Source organism: Neolamprologus multifasciatus, chromosome 12 (assembly GCF_963576455.1).
Source record: "Neolamprologus multifasciatus chromosome 12, fNeoMul1.2, whole genome shotgun sequence".
NCBI classification, from domain to species: domain Eukaryota; kingdom Metazoa; phylum Chordata; class Actinopteri; order Cichliformes; family Cichlidae; genus Neolamprologus; species Neolamprologus multifasciatus.
This window is the reverse complement of record NC_140450.1, coordinates 1225428-1247049: the sequence shown is the minus strand read 5'-3', so window position 1 is coordinate 1247049 and position 21622 is coordinate 1225428. Positions and strand designations below refer to the sequence as shown.

At 40.2% G+C, this 21622-nt stretch overlaps 2 protein-coding genes across 2 annotated transcripts in view; both read left to right on the top strand.

Moving 5' to 3' along the window:
• LOC146506104 (uncharacterized) overlaps positions 1-15181 on the top strand; it is a 28850-nt gene extending 13669 nt beyond the window's left edge. The window contains exons 7-8 of the mRNA XM_085180818.1: positions 128-9408; positions 9967-15181. Coding sequence (XP_085036944.1) covers positions 128-1788 — 1661 coding nt within the window. The 3' untranslated portion in view covers positions 1789-9408; positions 9967-15181. The remainder of the gene's footprint in view (positions 1-127; positions 9409-9966) is intronic.
• LOC146506103 (GTPase IMAP family member 8-like) lies at positions 9331-21579 on the top strand. Its single transcript, XM_085179991.1, has 4 exons — positions 9331-9408; positions 9967-10022; positions 16360-17589; positions 17682-21579. Exons 2-4 carry the CDS (start codon positions 10004-10006, stop codon positions 19235-19237), a joined length of 2805 nt encoding a protein of 934 aa, XP_085036117.1. The 5' UTR covers positions 9331-9408; positions 9967-10003; the 3' UTR covers positions 19238-21579.
• Positions 21580-21622: the final 43 nt, after the last annotated feature.

Below are 21622 nucleotides of genomic sequence, written 5' to 3'. Positions count from 1 at the left end.
TATTTATTCTCTCTGTTTTATATCGTGTCCAAAAATCTTTAAAAAATGAATTTACAATTTGTCATCTTTACACTATTATAATAAAGTAAAAGCAGTTGTTGAAAAAAAAAATTGTAAACTGTTACAGGTGTTGAAGTGAAGCAGGACTCAAAGCCTCTCAGGATTGTGCAGATTGGGAAGACTGGAAGTGGAAAGAGCTCATCAGGAAATACCATTCTCGGAAGAAAGCAATATAAAGCTGAATCGAGTCAAACATCAGTCACCAAATGTTGTCAGAAAGCACAGGGTGAGGTGGACGGTCGTCCTGTTGTTGTGGTCGACACTCCTGGACTGTTTGACACAACATTGACCCACAAAGAAGTTCAGGAGGAGATGGTGAAATGTGTCAGTCTTCTGGCTCCAGGACCACATGTCTTCCTGCTGGTGTTACAGGTTGGAAGATTCACAGATGAAGAGAAGGAGACATTAAAACTTATAAAGGAAGCCTTTGGAAAAAATTGTGGAAAGTTCACAATTGTTCTTTTTACAAGAGGAGATTCACTGCAAAATGAGGAACTGTCCATAGACGAGTACATTGATCAGAAATGTGATGACTCCTGTAAGAAGCTGATCTCTGACTGTGCAGGAAGATACCATGTGTTCAATAACTATGATAAACAAAACCGCACACAAGTCAGTGAGCTGATAACAAAGATTGACACCATGGTGAAGGACAATGGAGGAAACTACTTCACCAATGAGATGCTGGAAGAGGCTGAAGCTGCGATAAAGAAAGAAGTGCAGAGGATCCTGAAGGAGAAGGAAGAAGAGATGAAGAAACAGATGGAGGAACTTGAAAGAAAACACGAAGAAGAAAAAGGAGCAATGAAAAAAAGAATGGCTGAGCAGGAAGAACAAATTGAAAAAGAGAGAAAACTGAGAGAACAACAACTTAAAGAAAAGGAAGAATTCATCAACAAGGAGCGCGAGCAGAGAAAGAAAGAACAGGAGGAGAGAGAAGAAGAAGAGAGGATGAGGAGAAAGGAGGAAGAATTTAAAAGACAAGAGTGGGAACAAAAATTTGAAGCTCTGGAGAAAAAAATAAAATCAGAATCTGAAGAAAAAGAAACCATCGATAAAAAGTTGGTGGAGAGCAGAGAGGAGATGAGAAAACAGCGAGAAGGTTGGGAGAATGAACGAAAAGAGTGGTGGGAGAAAAGATATCATGAAGCTGAACAGAGCCGAATGATGGAGAAAGAAAAAATTGAAAAGCTCCAAGAAGAATTTGAGCAGGAAAGAGAGAAAAGTGAAAAGAAACGAAAAGAAGAAGATCGAATGAAACGAGAACAGGAAGAAAAAGAAAGACAACAGTTAGAGGAAAACTACAAGAGAAAAATGGAGAACATGAAAAAGAATTATGAAGAGGAGGCCAGAAAACAAGCTGAAGAGTTCAATGATTTCAAAACAAAATACACCAACGATCTCGAAGTTCTGATGGAAAAACATGCTGAAGAACTGAAGATCCTGATGCAGGAGCATGACACAGAAATAAAACAGAAAAAGGAAGAACACAGCAAAGATTACAAACTGTTACAAGAGCTCTCAAATTACAAAGAAAAGTCACTAAAAGAAGAACTTGAGAGAAAAGAGGAAAAGCTAAAAGGAGAAATAGATGAAAAAACAAAGTTAAGAAATGAACTGAAGATAAAAGAAGACAAACGAGAAAAACTGGAGGAGCTGAAGAAAAAACAAGAACAAGAAATAAATGAGCTGAGGGAGAAATACAGAAAAAAATTTACCATTTTTTAGTGTTGTTTTCTGACGATGGAGCACAAATCTGAGAGGCAGGTTACTGCAGAGGGCCACCGGCCTACTGTAGGACTGAAACAGACGACACAGATGGACAACCATTTCCACTCAAATCACTCCTACTTAAATTTAGAATCATCAGTTAACCTAATTTTTACGTTTTTCTCTGTTTAATAATCAACAAAAATAGACATTTAGGTGAGCTTTACAACTCAAATTCATGTTGCACTGTTCTACTCCTGTAAAGCACATGAAGACGTTTTACTTTTTCCTTTTTAAAAAAAATTAGCTTAAGCTTACCACTCAGTAAGTATATACTGTATTTAGTAACGGATTTCACATTGGCAGAGTTTATGGTTTAATGAAAAAGAGAAAAAAAAACATTTGCAGTTTTCATGTAAGAATAGACCAGTTTAATTGTGCCATCTACACACAAATGCTCATAATTTTTTGTGTGAGTGTGTATATCAGTGGATCATGATAACTGATAACTAAACTAAACACTCAATGTCAGTTCAGTTATTTGAAAATAACTGAGTTAATTATTAGTTTTTGGGTTACATTAAATTTTAGATTTGATATTCTTTGTTAATGATTAACTTTACTGAACCATCAGCAAAAGATTGTTTTAATCATTTCTTCATTTAATACTGAACTTTAATAAATTATCTAAGTTGTTAAAATGTTGTCTTTGTTTTGCATGATACCAACATTTGTTCAAATATTGATCTTTTTGGCATCTCACAGACATTTATGTACTTATGTTTGTGTTTTTATTCTTTTGTCTGCTTTTAAACTTTGTTCGGTCTTTAACATTATTGCATTTCTCCTTTACAAATACAATATAAAAGGGTAATAAAGAGTCAAAAAGAATGATATGTCTATCTGTCTGTCTATTGTACTGGAAGATTTCTTTTCTGTTATATTAATCACAAATTTTAACCATATCACTTTAGCAATAGTAATATCACTTCATCACTTAGTTGTATGCATGTGCACCATAAATGGGCCTCATGTTTATTGTACCTTCAGTGGGCCCATTGTAAACTTGAAGATACCCAGGCTGCATGTGATGGGCCATAGTTTTACTCATCTTTGAAAGCAGAGTTGGGATGTAAATCCTCAGGTAGTGGCTGAGCAAAGTTGTAGGTTCAATGTGAGGGGGAAGGTATAGACTCGTGATGTATTGTGGAATGTCTTTGTCTGTGTGCTTGGTCAAGGTATATAAGATGTGAGCAATGTTCCCTCTAATTTTTCATGTGTCTGAGCGAACACACAAACTCCCTGAGCGTCCCTTGGATCACTGTGAGCGACATCAGACGTGTGCACTGTGGTCACGCCAGCATCCAATCCATCCAAGTTACATGTTTATTAAAATAATCAAATTACAGCGTTTACATTTATGTTAGACCACTTTTAATTAACTGCTTTAGCCCACTTACAATGAAATTTAAAAAAAAAAAAAATCTATTCATTGACCTGTGTAGCATGTTAACACTATTGGAAGTAAAAATAACTTGAACTCCAATTTTGAAAACACAACTTTCTTTCTTTTTTAAAAAAAAGCTCTGACTTGTATTATGAGTCTGCAGAGATGTAATCTGTAATAAGATGTCTCATGACAGTGACGTAAGCGAGTGCGACGTTCGTGACAACAGCTGTGTGCAGATCAACAATGGATCATATATCGAGTGCAGAGAGAGTATGAGCGTGCAGCGTTTAAAGCGTGGAAGTACTGACCTTACTTTGAGTTTGATTCCATAAAAAGTGACAAAAACATTAGTGTCCGTTGTGCGTGGGAAGAAAACTTCTTTTTACAGCGAAAAAAACCCTAAACTTCCAAACAAGCACCGAGTAGCTACGACGTAATGAGAAACTCACAGAGAAACTCGCGGATTCTTCCACTGACCGCTGCACACCTGCACCAGGGTAACCCTCCGCCTACCCCACTCCTGCTTTACAGGTGAAAATAGAGCAACAGGACCGCTAGTCTTTGACTTTATTTATTTTCTGCTGTGTTTTACTTGCATCTATTTGAAAGACTGAGTGTAAACACAAAAAATATTTTATTTTATGTGCTGGAATGTGCAGAAAATAGGTTTAAATGTTAAACTAATTTCTTCCAGTCAGAGAATGTTGCAGATAATTTAATGTTTGCTTGATGCATAAAGTTAAAAGGTTAAAACTAAATGCAGCCACGGCATTTTTAAATAAACATTTCAAACTATTTACAGAACAATCAGCTGTTCTGCATCAAATCTGATGCCACACAAATTATTTGTGCCTGCCTGATACCTGCAGGCCTGACAGCAGCAGATGTATCACTGCTGTAACACCTGTAACATTCAGCAGTCGCCTCATTGTTCTGACACACACAACACTATTGACTACACTACACACTAACTACACAAGATTTGCGCTAAACGTCGCAAATCTCTCACATCTCAAAGCACCGCCATCACTCCTAAAACTTCCCCCCGTTTCTTAACAGCTAGATGCCACGTTGCCATATCATTTTTTGATTGGTCGACATGGTACTTTTTTGGACGAATAGGAAAGGGAGAGGGGGGTGGAGTTTGTTTTTGCTCACAGGCTTTCGAGCCTTTTTTCTTATAAAACGCAGTTTTTACCGTTTCTTCCCGCAGTAAATATAAACAACGATGGTATTCAGGAAGAAAACCAAACATTGCAGATATTTTATCACAACTCTGGTATGTTTACAGATGATGGTGGTCGTGGTGATGGGAAGGGGAGAGAGGGAGCGTTTTCAGTTAAAGGAGATGTGACTGCATCTTCAATCATTACTGTCCCTGCATAACCGTGAAAAAGACAGACGGGTGGGCGTGCACTAACCCCTGGCAGTCTGGTCCTATGACAGCATCACTAACGACTAACCTGAATCAGCCCTAACTATAAGCTCTATGGAGAAGTAAAGTCTTAAGCCTACTCTTAAAAGTGTTGACCATGTTCACCTCCAAAACTCAAAATGATAGTTTGTTTCACAGAAGAGGAGCTTGATAGCTGTAAGCTCTGGCTCCCAATTTACTCTAGTCCAAATACATGAATTCAAATTTATGTGATAACTATTTATCGACAATATAAATGTCTGTTACTGTCCAAAGTTGTTACCATGTTGAACAGGGCTTCCACTTATCCGAGGTGTACACAGTAGAAAGTGAGGATGGTACAGGAAGTGGAGATGCAGAGGAGGCTGCAAGAGGAAGCAGAGACAGAGAGAAGGATGCAGGAGGCTGACAGAAGGAAGGTGTTGAGGAAAAAATTCCTCATTTAGAGCCTCTGGGTCTGGGACTGGTCCAGCATCCACATTGTAAGCATTTGTTATACTAGAAAGTCTTGGAGAGAATTATCAGGTGTGGTGTTCTAGAAGATTCGTACAATTACATTTTTATATACATGAGTGTAAAAGTACATAACATGTACACAAATACACACACAAAAACACATAAAAAATTGTTAAGGCGAGTAACACCAGAGGTTCAGTATCACTAGCTTTGGTGATGAACACTATTTTCATGTTAGCAACAGGACATGTAGGGCAGCTGTCAACACACAGCAAGAAGGTTACTGGTCTGAACCTTGGCTGAATAATAGAATAGAATAGAATAGAATAGAATAGCTGTTGACTCTTAACTGTCCTCATCTTCCACATGTGTGAATGTATGTGTGAATGGTTGTTTGTCTCTATGTACCCCATGGTAAACTGCCAACTTTTTTAGGGTGTACCATGAGTCTCACTCAAAGTCAGCTAGGATAGGCTACCTGATAAGGATACATGGTTACAGATAATGGATGAAGGATATCTTACTTCTCAGCAGGTGTTCATAAAGTTGTCTCATCTTGATGAGGATGTCACGTGGAGCACCTTCCACTGGCTCGATGTGTGTGATCGCGTCCCCTACAATACGACCCTTGTGGTCAAACTGTCCAAGAAACAGAAAGGGATGGTAGCCCAGGGCATGTAGTATTGAAACCTGCAAGAACAATAAAGAAAAATCTATGCAGCCAGTCTTTCATGTAAGCAAACTGATGAATAACAAACTTCACATCTTTGTTGTTTTATTGTCGTAGATAGTTAGAAGTAATTATGGTGATCAAACCTGTAAATTTCTGATAAAAATCCTTCTTGAAATGTTTGTAATTATATCATGAAACACTGGGGGAGTTTACTTTTGTAAGCAAAAAACTGTGGATAGTTTTGTGTTGTGTGTCAGAACAATGAGGCGACTGCTGGCTCCAGATAGAAACAGCAGTGATACACCTGCTGCTGTCAGACCTGCAGGTATCAGGCTGTGATGTTTCCTTTATAGTGGACAGAAATTATGTTTTTGGAGTGGCACAAATAATTTGTGTGGCATCTTATTGAAGAACAGCTGATTGTTCTGTAAATAGTTTGAAATGGTTATTTTAAAAAAGGGTAAAAGGTAAATGGCTGCAAATAACTTTGTTCTTTGTAAAACTTGTGCGTATGATTTTAAAATTGACAATTTATATTTGAATTTAAAGTTATGAAATATGATCATTAAACATGTTGGTCATTGTTACAGTAAAAAATATAATGAAAACATGACTGTAAATTCAGACACGTGAGGTTGTGCTGATGATACCAAACAAGACAAATAAATAGTTTTTAAAGGTAAAATGTGGAGGAAACATCAAAAGTAGTTAAAATGGCCAATTATACCCTGGACCCCAGAGGGTTAAACATTTTTTTAAAGTAACACAATAGTTACTTTTCAAGTAATTAATTACTTTTAGAATCTTGTAACTCAGTCACTAACTCAGTTACTTTTTTCAAGAAGTAACTAGTAACTATAATAAATTACTTTTTCAAAGTAACTTGCCCCAAACTGCTCTTTTGTTTCCTTTTTTAAAATGTGTTTCAAATGTTTGCAAGGCTTGGAGAAGGTTACTTTTATTCAGAGACAGCAGTGTGTAGTTAATGGACAATTCAGCTTATTTGAATGCGTAGCATCTTTGTCTTGTATATGTTGTAAATTTTAGCACAGTCTGGATGACAAATGACATTTTACAGTTATTTAAATGATTCATGGTAAACTCTTTTTTTAAGAGAACTCAATCAATATCCATGTTTATTTGTGCAATAACTGCAAATAAATGATCCGACCACATTTAGCTGGTAAATGTGTGATCTACTCATGTAAAGGGAAGATGACCTTTACAAGAGCTACACTGCTGAATGAAATCATGTTTGTCTGGTTTCTGGTTGCTTACAAAGGAGGAGGCCACTTAAAACCAAAAGTGGAATTTGGTTCAGGAGAGATTGTCTCAGTACATCATCACTCTCAACAATACACCAATTTATTATGAGTATAAACAGTATAAATTTTCTCTGCCTGTGAATGCTTTGACTAGTCCATCTTTTTGTTGGTTGGGGAACAATTCTTTGAAACAAAGTTTGTCTGACCTGATGTTTGGCTGAAGTGAAAATGCAAAAACACTGAAAACTGTACCAACCAGGTACAAAACAGGTCAGGCAGGTCTCTCTTTACAGAACTAAACATGCATAACAGATGCTGTGTGAGCTTTTAGGATTGAGAAACATTTAGTGTTTTCATACGGCCGATACATTTGTGGCAACAAACAAATTGTGCTTCCTGTAACTCTGGCCTAGTGACATAAATGAAAATAACAACAAAGGGAGTGAGTCATAGATACTTTCTTTACAATGAGGAAATGAAAGAACAACAATTTCTCCCAGCTGTTTTTTTGTTTCGTGCTTTCTTCTTTCCAAGATATTTAATTCTTGTAGACCTTAAACCCTGTAATATGTCTGGGGTGGTTGTAGCTCAGGCAGTAGAGCAAGTCACCTACTCAACCGAAATGTTGGTGTTTTGATTCCAGGCTGCTTTAGTCTTCTTGCCAAACGTCCTTCGGTAAAATGTTTTGATGCTCAGGCTCAATCATCCAGGTAAGTAAATCCCAAAAAGTTGATTCTGTTCATCTGGATGTTTTCAGTGGGAGAAACGTTTCGTCACTCAGTGACTTCTTCAGTCTCAGCTGACTGCAGGTTTCCTCAACCTTATAAACTGTACATTTGCATAATAACCAACCAAACCAGCACCATTGAATTAACAATGGAACCACTACTGATCAAAGCCCATTGACTGAAAACACCACATCTCTGTGGCGTTTTAACCCCAAAACTCACTAATTTCTTTGTTTCAGTGTATTGATTGTTGCAAAACATTTTTGATGACTTCTTCACGTTTTTTACAAAGAGGACTTTAACCATTAGGGGAAAAAACATTATCAGAGCACAGATATGGTGGGATTTAACATCTTTATGTCTGAGTCCATGTTTCTCAACTGAAAAACAAGCTAGTGTTACCTGACACATTTTTTTCCAAACCACACCCAGTCCACATATTTCACAGGTAGAACTGGAGTTTTTTTACTTTCACTTTAGCCATCTTGGTGTGAGGACACAACTGACTTCAGCAGGTAAGTAATACCTAGATACCTAAATGCCTTTATTGAAAGAAAACATGGGAAACTACTAACGTAAATACAATTCTCAATGTGAGGGAATAAGTGGTGATTTTTGTTTTGTTTGATCTCAGCTGACATTTCAGATTACTTCTAGCAATTTATGTAAAATTCTTATATGATTACATATTTTTATAGAGAACATGTCATTCCACCTCCAGAACCAGATGTTTCGTGACATTCAGTCACTACTGGTTACAACAGATAACCTTCTGTGTAATCATAAATTATATGCTTGTGAGTTTTCAGTTTTTATTTTGTTTGTATTTATTGTCCTGGTCCTGGGTCTGTGACCCTGTGAGTTGCACTGTTTATTATTTATTTCCCTCATGTTGTTGCTGTCTGTATTTCTAGGTCCTAGTTTTGATCCCTTTGCTCCTCATGTTATTCTGTGCTCCCTCTGTTCCAGTGTAGTCAGGTCTCTGTGTAAAGCTTGTGTCTCTGAGTCTGTGTGTGTTGAGTTTCCTGTTTTATTGTGAAGGTCTGTGTCTCATGTATTCTGTTTTGCTTCCTTGTCTCGTCTTGCCCAATTAGTTCCAGCTGTGTTGCCACCTGTCCCTCATTCCTTCATGTTTCTGCTTGTGTATTTGTAGTGCAGTCATCTCGTTCTCATCGCTGGTCCGTCTGCGATGTCTCCTGGAGTCTCCCTGTGTTTCCTCTGTTTAGGTTCCCCTTAGTTTCTGTGTATGCCATTCTCCGCTCCTGCTGTATCCTGCGCACCTTAAATAAAACTCACTTGCATCATAGGCCGTGCTTCCATTTTGGATCCTCTATCATAACTCCACACGTCTGCCGCCGCAGTCGTGACATTTGTATATATTTTTTTTTTAAATAGTTTGAATTTTGAATACGTTTTGTAGAATATGTTCAGCAATTGTGTTTGCAAATGTGTTTCAAACATAGAAAACAGCTGTAAACACTTTGATCTTTGTAGCACTCACAGTTTGTATTAAAACTTTACATTTGGAGAAATATCGCCATGTAAAACACTTTTATCTTATTTTATTAATCCAGGCACAGCTCTACTTTAATTCATACCTTTTGAACTGTCAAGTTAATCTTGGTGTAAGGAGACATTGGAGACATCAGCAGGTGAGTGAACTAGAATGAAAGTAAATTCTTCCAAATTAAATGTAAATGAAGCTTGTTGATAATGTATTTAGAAAGTAAATCACTGATCACACCCAAAACTGAAAATTGCTTATTGGTAACTGTCAAATTAATTATTATATCAAAATTTTAGATGAAATAATAGTACAAAGTAATACTAAGGGGCAATGCGTAGGTGATTTTTTTTTTAAACACCAAATCACAGTTATCAGCCATATGAACGTCTTCAAGCAACTTAAAGAAGTCCAGACGATTTTCTTTCCAAGCTCCTTAGACTACAATAACCTGGATGACTGAGAACCTCTTAACTCTGAACTTTTAATATTATGTTAATATTAATGATGATTATGCATAAATTACATGCTTCTGCCTCTTCCATACCTATCACTTAATTTAAATACTAATAATTAAAAATGACATCATAGTTAAGGTTAAAGATTCTTTTTGGTTAGAAGGATTAATTTTCTACAGTCGCCTTGCTTTTGGAGTGTGTATTTGTCAGTGTTGTGTTTATAGCATCAAACACTTTCTCCTCTACAGGTCAACCAGTCTATGGTGTTTTCAGCAGAGTGACATCATGGCCTTTTCAGAATCTGGTGAGTCCAGTTATCTTCACTGAGATAACACACTGCACTGACACTTTACAAATATTTCACAAGCACTTAGACAAAAAGAGTTTAAATATCAACATATTTACGGGCTTGTGCACGAGTAACCACACAAGCTGGGTACAGCTTCAGGGTCAACGAAATGTCTGGGGCCTTGTGACTGAGGGGATTATCTAGAACAGTGGTTCTTAACCTGAGTTCGATCAAACTCTAGGGGTTTGGTGAGTCGGTCTCAGGGGTTCGGCAGAGCCTCCGCCGCGACATGCACGGCTCATTTTGTGCACCAGTAAAACAAAATCTATGTCTTGAATTTGAAAAAAAATCATATTTTATTTTTCACTAAAGAGGGGTTCAGTGAATGCGCATATGAAACTGGTGAGGTTCGGTACCTCCAACAAGGTTAAGAGCCACTGATCTAGAACCTCCAGACTAGGACGCACTAACCCACCCGCAACGTCATTTCCCAACAACACACAAGGTTAGCAAGGTTGGGCATACTGCGATGGGAAAAACTCCCGCAACAAATTCTGATTATATATAAACCCATTGAACTGGTCTGGGAGCCATCTCTATTCCACGCAGTACAACATTAAAACCACATGCACTGTCTGCTGAGAAAGGTAAAACACTAGAAAGAATTAATCTGAGAACCTCCAGTGTCTCTCAATGCGCACCGGTTTCAGGTCAGTGTTTCTATTACTTAGTGAGACCAAACCATCAAAGATGAACGGTTCAAAATAAGGTCCCGTCACCTTACCGCCACAACCAAGCACCTCAGGATGGGACGCTGCTTTCACAAAGGCAATACCTTTAGTTTGCTGAGAATTTAATGTTTTGCGCTTCAGGTCCAAACAGTTCGCAATGACATGTCCCGGTTTATGACAACATGAAATTCATGACTCTTTTGAACCTAAAGTTTTAGCCATGCCTGCCTGCTGCACGGCACTGAGCCATGACTTCTCATTAACTGTGAAAAAGGACTTATGGGTGAGCACATACTCATCAGCGAGAACAGCTGCAGTTGCTAAAGTGTTTACTTTCTGCTCATTCAAGTGTAAAACTACACTCTCTGGAAGGCCCTTTTAAAAGTCTTCCAGTGACATCAATTCACGCAGTGATTAATAATCACTGGCTTTTAACACAGAGCACCACTTGTCAAAAAGGATCCCTTTTTCCCTGGTAAACTCCACATATGTGTGGGAGGGAAGATTCCTCTGTTGCCGAAACTTCTGCCTGTATGCTTCAGGGACCAATTCATAGGCCTGAAAAACAGCCGATTTTACACTGGAATAATTCAAACTGTCCTGTAAAGGAAGTGTGGCCACCACCTTCTGGGCTTTGCCAGTCAGTTTACACTGCAATAAAAGGGGCCATATATCACTCGGCCACTGCAAAGTGGGGGCAGAACCTGGAAGAACAGCAGAGACAGATGAGGCTTGTGGCTGAGACTCCAGCTTACGCAGCCTCATTCCTTTATCTGCTTCTGTCTCCAAGCAATGGATCTCGAGCTCTAGCTGAGCTCGCCTGACCTAGGCCTTCTCCTCAGCCTCCAAATGGAGCCGTACCAGTCGCACCTTTAACCGGGCCCCCAATCCATGCTTCTGAACTTCCAGAGGAGAGGTGATCATAGCCAGGGAGCGTGGGCGGTGTCTTCGCCCGCTCATCTCCCACACCATCCATATTAGAACCATCTTTATGGTCGCCCTCAAACAAGGAAGTTCATCTTAGCTCACCCAAGCCTTCAGGCAGGTAAGGGGCTTGGATCAAACCAGCCTCCACCAACTTGTCTGCTACTAGTTATTTCAGCTTACTCTTACAGAGTGTTTTAAGGACATGAAGCTTAAGGTGACCTGCAATCTGCAGCAATTCACACTTGTGGCAGCTATCAAGGAGCTCAACAGATGGAGCAGCTAAGAACCAATCCAAACAAAATGCAGCCAACATGGTGCTCAACCAGGGAGGAGGGCAAATGGGAAATAAAGGTAGCAAAACACAGGTTCTCTCTTTTTCACAAATGGAATTCTCCTGATGGGGGAAAAGGAGATCCCGGATGAGCCCCTGCTTATGTTGCGACCCTCTCTGCTAGGGAACAGGGAGAAGTAACATACATAACCCCTCACACAGGAAACTAAATGAAGAAAATATTTTTCAGAGGCACCGTAGGGGTCTGGTGCAGTGTGTCGGGCAGCAGCCAGGAACAAGGCCCTAGCGGACTAATCCCTGGCTACCAAGACAAGAAATTGGGACATGGAATGTTCCTCTCTGGTGAGAAGGAGCCTGAGTTAGTGTGTGAGGTTGAGAGGCACCGAATATATATAATTGGCCTCGACACAAAGCTTGGGCTCTGGAACCAGTCTCCTGGAGAATGGATGGACTCTGTCTCCTGCTAGAGATGCCCTTGGTGGGAGGTAGAAGACCGAGGTGGGTATCCTAGTATCCCCTCAGCTTGCTGCCTATATGTTGGGTTTTTTCCCGTGGACAAGAGTTCCCTGCGCCTTCGGGTCGGGGAATGGGTCCTGACTGTCTTCTGCACATATGTGCTGAATGACGAGTACCCAGCCTTCTTGGAGTCCTTGGGTAAGGTGCTCCATCTGGGGACTCTGTTGTCCTACTGGGAGACTTCAATGGTCATGTGGGCAACGACAATGAGACCTGCAGGGGCGTGATTGGGTAGAGCGGCCTCCCGGATCAAAACCCGAGTGGTGTGTTTGTTTGTTTTTTCTTTCTTTCTTTTTATTTATTTTTATTTAAATGGTAAATGGTCTGTATTTGTATAGTGCTTTACTTAGTCCCTATGCACCCCAAAGTTTTACACTACATTCAGTCATCCACACATTTAACCAGGAAGATCCATTGAGATTAAAAACCTCTTATTCAAGGACGACCTGGCCAAGATAGGCAGCAGGAAGAGTCTCACAGTTACAAATGTTACTCAATTAAACACAGGCAGCAACAACACACATGCAAAAATAAATAAAAATTTAAAAAATAAAAATAAACAAAAATTCCAAATTCTGTTAAAATGACAATCAGTCTAATGAAAACAGTTGCATGTTATGGACTTGGCTTCATGGATTCTTAGTTTATATTTAAAAGCACTTAATGAAAAGAATTCAGTCATTTTCCAGTCGTTCTGCAGGTTGTTCCAAGCACAGGGTTCTAAATGGACAAAAGCTCTTTTGACAAATTCAGTTCGGGCAAATGGAACAGAAAGCAACAAATAACCTTGTGGATGAAGAGGATAGCGACCAGTATGCTTCATTGCAAGCTGGGAACATATATAAGAAGGCAGCAATCCCAGTATTGCCATATAAATAAAACTGCATAAGTGAGAGTTCCTCCAACTTGCCAAAGCAGACCATCCTACCTGAGAATAGAACTCACAGTGGTGAGTCTGAAATGTACGGTTAGTGATGAACATCAGATCAACCATTCGAAGAAATTGAGCAGCAGAAGCATTCATATATAGAATATCCCCATAATCCAGCACAGGTAAAAATGTTGCAGCAACAAGCCGCTTCTTTGTATTAAAAGAAAAACCCAGATATTTATACGTGTGAACAAACTCTATTATATTACCCTGAAGAGTGGTTACTGATGGAATTGTTTGGGTCCATTTCCCTGATTTAGAAAACAACACTAGCTTTGTTTTGTCTGAATTGAGAACAGTTGTTGAACAACAGTTGAGTTGCTCGTTTGGCTCTCGGCGAAGGCGGTCGCACTTTTCTCCTCTCCTCTCCCTTATCTTTCCTGCTTAGCTTCTTATGTCCTTGTCTTGTCTCATGTTTTTACTTCTCCCTGGAACACTCTCTCACAGTCTGTTTCTAAAACCTAAAAGAGAATTATGGATTTGATCAACTGGTCTCTGAATGCAATTGACACGCTCTTCTCAACGAGAAGCCCCGGCTCGGGAGAGCCCGAGTGCCCTGGAGGTACTTTCCCTGCCGGATACACGATGGACGGGTGGCAGACATGGAGGATTGTGTGCCTGGCGGGACTGTCGATCGAGGACGCTGAAGATATCTAGCTATTCGGAACCATGATAACAGGGTTCTTGCTGATCGGAGCTGGCTTGGCCCTGGCTTATCGGAGAATTAAGAAAGCGGAACCGGCTGTGCAAAACCCCCAAGGCTGCCCGCTGAGATTGAAACGATGGGACGAGGCGCAACTTCTCAGAATGGGCTCACTGAATGCAGCATGGTTAAGATCTTGGAGAAGCTTACGGCTGCCGTGAATACTCAGAATAAGACCTCTGAGCGAAAGTTGGATCACATCGTGGAGCAGCTCACTGCAGTCGTGAGTTCTCAGAATCTGCTCTCTGAGCACAAGAATGACAAGACCACGGAGCGCAAGTTTGATAACATCATGGAGAAGCTCGCGGGTCTCCAACGGGAGATTGAGAGACCAGTGTCGGTGTCGGAGTGTTAAAGTACAACTTTGAAATTCTCATGAGTTGTTCGTATAAAAGAAAAAACTACCATCTAATTGCGGCTATCCCTTCGGCGCCAGCTGTGGGCTCAAGGCTGGAGCCAAACAAAACTCCCTGTTAATGACTGTGTTTAGACTGTTCTTCCCACTCTATGCAAGGCCACCTGGGTTGGCTGGTAGACTGTTTACTTAGCCTGGCAGGGCGAAGGACACTGTCTCAGCTGAACTATGGACACGCACACACATACACTTACACTGATAAGCACTCACTCTCCCTCCTCCCCTTCCAACGCCTTCGATGCTTGACTCCTCTTGAGGAACACGAGGCGGGTCTGGGCTCGTGCTGGAAAGACGGCGCAGTGGCAGGATGGCTGCTGTGTTGCCTGGGATTACTCCTCACCCCCTGCCCAACCCTGTTGCTGGTCACATGCTCCATATTGTTGTACTGTGGACATTTATGTGCTTTTCTGTGCGAAGAAGTTTTTTTGTTTCCTGTTTTCATGCTGTCCTCCTATAGCCCAGTATGAGTAGAGGTCTCTTTTTTTTCCTCTTGTACTTTCCTATTGTAGTGTACATTTCAGTGTTTTTCTGTAATGCAACCGTTCTCTGACTTGTATCCCCATGTGATGTCTGTGTTGTGTGTGTAAGGTCGGGGGGCGGGTTCATTCCACTGCAGGGCAACCTGCCACTGCATGTGGCGAATAAAATTTGAACTTGAACTGGAATTTGAACATGAACTTGAACAAGTTTAAGCTAAAGTAATGAGTGCTGGACAGGAGAAAAGGTTTTCTGCAAGAAGTCAATGGCTTGGACAAGAGTTGAACCACAGCTGTAAATAACTGTGTCATCAGCATAGAAGTGCAATGTTGCATCTAGCACATTTAGACCAAGATTGTTTATGTAAATGATAAATAGAAGGGGACTTATGTGCAAATCCCATTTTGTCCATAACGAGTACCATGTTCGAACATAGGGGTTTCCATAAGTGCACATGGCACCAGGATGCTCTAGGTCACGGGTCGATGATGGATTTTGTAAATGTATCACTGGACCTGTAGCCATATGTTCTGGGCACTCTGGTAAAGAGTTGGGCTGAGATATCAGCTGATCACGACCTGGTGGTGAGTGGAATCACACGGACAGACCAAGCACACCTAAAACTACAGTGAAGGTGCGCTGCGAATGCCTGGCAGAGGCTCCAGTCCACGAGATCTTCAACTCACAGCTGTGGCATGTGGAACATTGGAGGCAATAAGTCAGACTCCTGGTGGGAAATGGCCTCCAGTTTGCCTGTAACAGGCCGTGGCCTAGTGTGAGCAGTGGGGATGAGAATCAACATTTTCAAATTTCCACCATGTTCCTGAGTTGGAAAAGGTTGGAGTGCCCACTCTGGGTCATGGATGAGATCCTGTCCCAAGTGGAGGATTTTACGTATCTTTAGGTCTTGTTCACGAGTGACGGGAGAAGGAAGCAGGATATCGAGAGACGGATTGGTGCTGCGGCTGAAGTGATACAGATGCTGTACCAGTCCGTCGTGTTGTAGAGACAGCTGAGTGTAAAAGGAAACTACCCACACCTAACTGTAACTGGGGACTGCATTTAGTATATACGGTCCATAGTTTCACACACACACACGCACACACACGCACACACACGCACACACACTGCGACAACATGGTGACAGATGGATGGATCAGTTGACAGTGAGATAATATTCAAATTTGATAGCAGTTTTCTGTCTGTGCTGATCCACCTGTAACCAACTAAAAGATATAGTGAGAAATATTTTAAAGAACATTTTGTGGTCTATTTAGTTATTGAAAACTACGTAATGAAATGTGGTAAATGGGAGTGTGATGGACATATGTGTGTTCTCATTATGAATTTTTTTTTTCAGCACATGAACTCAGAATAATGCTGTTTGGAAAAAATGATGACAAGAAATCAGCCCTGGAAAACATCATCACTGGAAAGAAAAGATCCATTGTGTCTAAAGTCCTTGGAGGAAGGCAATGTCCCGCTGCCTCTGGAGAGTGGAACGGGAAACCGTTGATAGTAGTCAAAACTCCCGACATCTTCAGTCTGTCTGTTGATAAATTGTTAGAGGCGATGAAGAGCTGTGTGAGTCTCTGTCCTCCTGGACCAAATGTTCTGCTGCTGTTAGTGAGATCTGATTTCTCTGAAGAGGACAGAAAAGCTCTGAACTTGGTCCTCAGTGTGTTTGGTCAAGATGCATTTAAGCACTCCATGGTCGTCCTGACACATAATGAGAGAAAGAGTAACTCAGTGGAAAGACTCATCAAACGCTGTGATCACAGGGAGGAAAATATCAGTTTTGACAAAAAAGACATTCCCATATCTCACTCAAAGTTTATGGAAAAAATGAATCAAATAGTGAGTAAAAACTGGGGAAAATATCTAACGTTAAAAGAAGAGGCTAAACCCAAGACAGTGAAGTCCAGTGTGAACCTGGTTCTGTGTGGGAGGAGAGGAGCAGTGAAGACGTCAGCAGCCAAGGCCATTTTAGGTCAGACTGAGCTTCATTCAGTCTCCAACTCATCAGAGTGTGTTAAACATCAGGGAGAGGTGTGTGGACGTTGGGTTTCCCTGGTGGAGCTGCCTGCCTTGTATGGAAAACCTCAGGAGGCAGTGATGGAGGAATCATTCAAGTGTATCTCCCTCTGTCAGGCAATCCATGCCTTCATCCTGGTCCTACCTGTGGCTCCCCTCACTGATGAAGACAAGGGAGAGTTAGAGACCATCCAGAACACATTCAGCTCTCGAGTCAATGACTTCACCATGATTCTGTTCACTGTGGACTCAGATCCTACAGATCCAGCTGCTGTTAACTTTTTCCTAGAAAACCAGGACATCCAGAAGCTCCTTCAGACCTTCAGACAAAGACATGTGGTTCTCAATATCAAGGCTAAACAGCAGAGGGATAGTTTAGAGACCATGCTTCAGACTGTGGATAAAATGAGCCTGTCTGAAAAGAGCATGGGCAAACCACACTGTTATACAGCTATAACCTTGCTACATGCACAAATGGAGAAAGTCTTACAACAAGAGCAAACCATTAAGAGGCAACAAGATGAAGCTAAGAAATTGAAGATGAACATGATCACAGGTAAGCACAAATATTTTTCTTAGTCTGATGTCCTACAGTCTTGACATAACAACCTAAAATAATAAATATAAAACTTTATGTTTATGTTTTAGGTGGTGAAGGTGGAGAACAGGACTCAGACTGTCTCAGGATTGTGCTGATTGGGAAGACCGGCTGTGGAAAGAGCTCTACAGGAAACACCATTTTAGGAAGAGATGAGTTTACAGCTGCATCAAGTCAAATATCAGTTACACAACAATGTCAGAAAGTACACGGTGAGGTGGATGGTCGTCCTGTTGTTGTGGTCGACACTCCTGGTCTGTTTGACACAAGTTTGACCAATGATGACATTCAAGAGGAGATGGTGAAATGTGTCAGTCTCCTGGCTCCAGGACCACATGTCTTCCTGCTGGTGATACAGGTTGGCAGATTCACAGAAGAGGAGAAGGAGACACTGAAGCTTATCAAGAAATTCTTTGGGAAGAATTCGGAAAAGTTCACCATTGTTCTTTTAACCAGAGGAGACGATCTGGAGCGTCAGGGAGAGTCTATTGATGATTATATCAAGAACAAATGTCACATTTCCTTTAAGAAGCTGATCTCTGACTGTGGAGGAAGATACCATGTGTTCAATAACTCTGAGAAACAAAATTGCACACAAGTCAGTGAGCTGATAGCAAAGATTGACACCATGGTGAAAGACAATGGAGGCATCTACTTCACCAATAAGATGCTGCAAGAGGCTGAAGTAGCGATACAGATGAAAATGGAGAGCATTCTAAAGAAGAAGGAAGAAGAGATTCAGAGAAAATACAATCAAGAAATGGAAGCCATTAAGCAAACCATGGAAAAAGAGAGAAAACAAATGGAACAGGAGAGACAAGAAAAAGTCAAAGAACTCCAGGAAATGGAGGAGAAAATTAGGTTCGAACAAGAGAGGAGAAGAAAAGAAGAACAAATTAGAAATGAAGAAGAAATCAATAAGAAAAAGGAAGTAGAAAGATATCGGGAGAATTTTAACAAACAGATTGAAATTGTGGATAAACAAATTCAGTCAGAAAAAGAGGAAAAGACAAATGTCGACAGAAAGCTGGAAGAAAGCAGAGAACAGCTGAGAAAACAACAAGAAGAGTGGGAGAAAGAACAGAAAGAATGGTGGGAGAAACAACGACAAGAAGAAGAGACGAGACGAGAGGAAGAGCAAAAAATCAAAGAGCTTGAAGAAAAGTACAAACAAGAAAAGCAAATATATGAAAACAAACTTAAGGAGGATCACCTCAGAAGAGAACAGGAGGAAAAAGAGAAGAAAGAACTGGAGGAGAAACATAAGAAAACCCTGGATGAGATGAAGAAAAAACATGAAGAAGACGCGAGAAAGGCAGCTGAAAATGCCAATGAATCCCAAAAGAAACTTGTGGAGGAATTAGCATATCAGAAGAAAGAATATCAGAAGGAAATGAATGAGTTACTGAAACATGTCATCAAAAGGAATTCCAGTTATTACAAGATCAAGAGATTACTGGAAAAACAGGAAAATGAAATGAAGAAAGTGAAGGATGAGGATAAAAAAGAGGAACTCCAGGAAACACATGAAAAAGAATTAGTTACGCTTATGCAAGAAATCTTATCAGAAGAGATCAATGACACATCAGCCTGCAGCGTTATGTGATAAGAAACGAACAGTTTCAGATGCTTCATTTTATGTTATTAAAAACAAAACAAAAATGAATCAGTACTTCTTTAAAGTTCTGTATACTTCCCCATATTTTGCAGCACATAGAAAACACTTCTGCCTGGAGATTCATTATTTTCTAAAGCTAAATACATGTATTCATTTCATTCATAAAGTTACATTGAAACCAAGCACACCATTGTTTTTCTTGTGACATTACCAATAAGTTTGATGTGTCACATGACCCTCTTCCTATTGAAAAAACAAAAGTTGTATCCAAGATGGCCGACTTCTAAATGGCCACCATGGTCACCACCCATCTTGAGGAGTTTGCCCCCTCACATATACTAATGTGCCACAAACAGGACTTTAATATCACCAACCATTCCCATGTTATTGCGGTGTATCCATATAAATGGCCACCCTGTATATTTTTAACCTAGAAAATGTGATCACATTTTTCTGTTAACCCATAATAAAGTCATAAAAGAACCAAACTTCATGAATGTTTTTTTGTGACAAAGAAGTATCTGTTCCAATCACTCTATCAGAGAAAGATCCGAGTTTTTTTTCCAAGACAAATCCAGCTGTTCATTAAAGCTTCTGGTTTGATCAGAAAATAAAACATTGGTCCAAACACCTGAAAGTCCTGAAAACACTTTGTGAATTCTGTCGAGTCTACGGATGTATCCGTGTATCTCCGTGGTGCTGATGCTGCGCTGAGCGGACAGATCCTGAAGCTTTTGAAGTGTCGGAATGTGGAAAGCTAACAACGTCCCTCTGACCAGTAGGCTAAGTTATTTTTAGCTAATTACAAGTTGAATCTGGTAGTTGGGGTTGTTAGCTAAGATACCATCATTAAGAAGCGGCACAAATAATGTGTCTATGCAAGCTGATTTGCGATGTGCACCGCTGCTACGGCCATTTATTTTTTAATGTACCTTCTCAGATTAATTCACTGCGTGTCGTGCCCAGGGCTGGACTGGGACAAAAAAACGGGCATTTTGACTAGAGACCGGCCCACCAGGTATTAAAGCCATAAAGCCTTTTTCACTAAAGTTACAAAGGAAAAGCAACAAGCAGAAGTGTCAGTGTGATGGAAATTCTCTTTGAAAGGTTTTATTCAAGCCTACAAAACATTTGTACTGACTCATCTAAAGGAATGAACAGATCAGATCAAATGAACAGATCAGATCAAATCATCGGCCCACCGAGCAAATGCCTGGTATGCCCGATGGCCAGTCCAGCTATGGTCCTGCCATCAGTCAACCCGTGCCTAGGGTTGCCGACCCCTGATCTAGAAGGTGTGGCTCTACTGTTGGGACATTTCAAGCAACATGCCTTTCTTCAAAGACTGCGCAAGTAATCCTGGAAAACTTCCAAACCTTTATTTAGTGACAAACTGTTCACACTGCACTCAGTTTCTGTTTCTGCACCTGAGCCCGTCAAACCTGAATATCTGATCTGTTCATTCCTTTAGATGAGTCAGTACAAATGTTTTGTAGGCCTGAATAAAACCTTTCAAAGAGAATTTCCATCACACTGACACTTCTGCTTGTTGCTTTTTCTTTGTAACTTTAGTGAAAAAATATGTAGAAATTCAGGAGGAGGAATCACTCGGTGATCAGACCAATCACAATAGTTCATAAATGCATCCACAACACTGTGTAGTTGGATTTCCAGGGAGATTCAATTCAATTTTATTTATACGGCACCAACTCACAACAACAGTCGCCTCAAGGTGCTTATATTGTAAGGCAGACCCTACAATAATATGCATGTCAGGTTACATCGTAGTGTTATAAGGATTATTTATAATGTTTCACTACAACACTATAGTGTTTATAGTGAAAGGTGCTGCTGAAGCATAAATACACAGTTAGCCTTCAATCCAATGGATGTCATCACATGAGGCCAAAAGCTGAAGTATTAATACAAATTACATTTTTGACTGGTTTGGCCTATTTGTTTGTTTTCAGGATTCTTCACTCAGTTTTGCACAGGTCTGTATGAAAATGTTGTCATCCATGAGGTTTGGCTCAACTTTAAACTTGGAAGGATTATTTACCAATGTGGGATTCCACATTCTGATTTGTATCAGAATCTAGTCAAGAACAGCTCTAGTTCTTTGTTAATTTTAAAGTATTTTAAGGTTTGAGAAGATGGAACGATGGACCATAACCGTAATTTAGACGTATATTAACTTCACAGTAGTGCTCAGTGGAAAATGATAACTGTGGACATCCTCAGTCCTCTGATGAAGGGAAATGTCCTTCACTACACATTATTAATAAATGTATCCAAGCTCAAGTGACTAATTCACAACATGATCTGTAAACTCAAACATAACATTATCAACATGAAGCGTGTATGAAATAACCA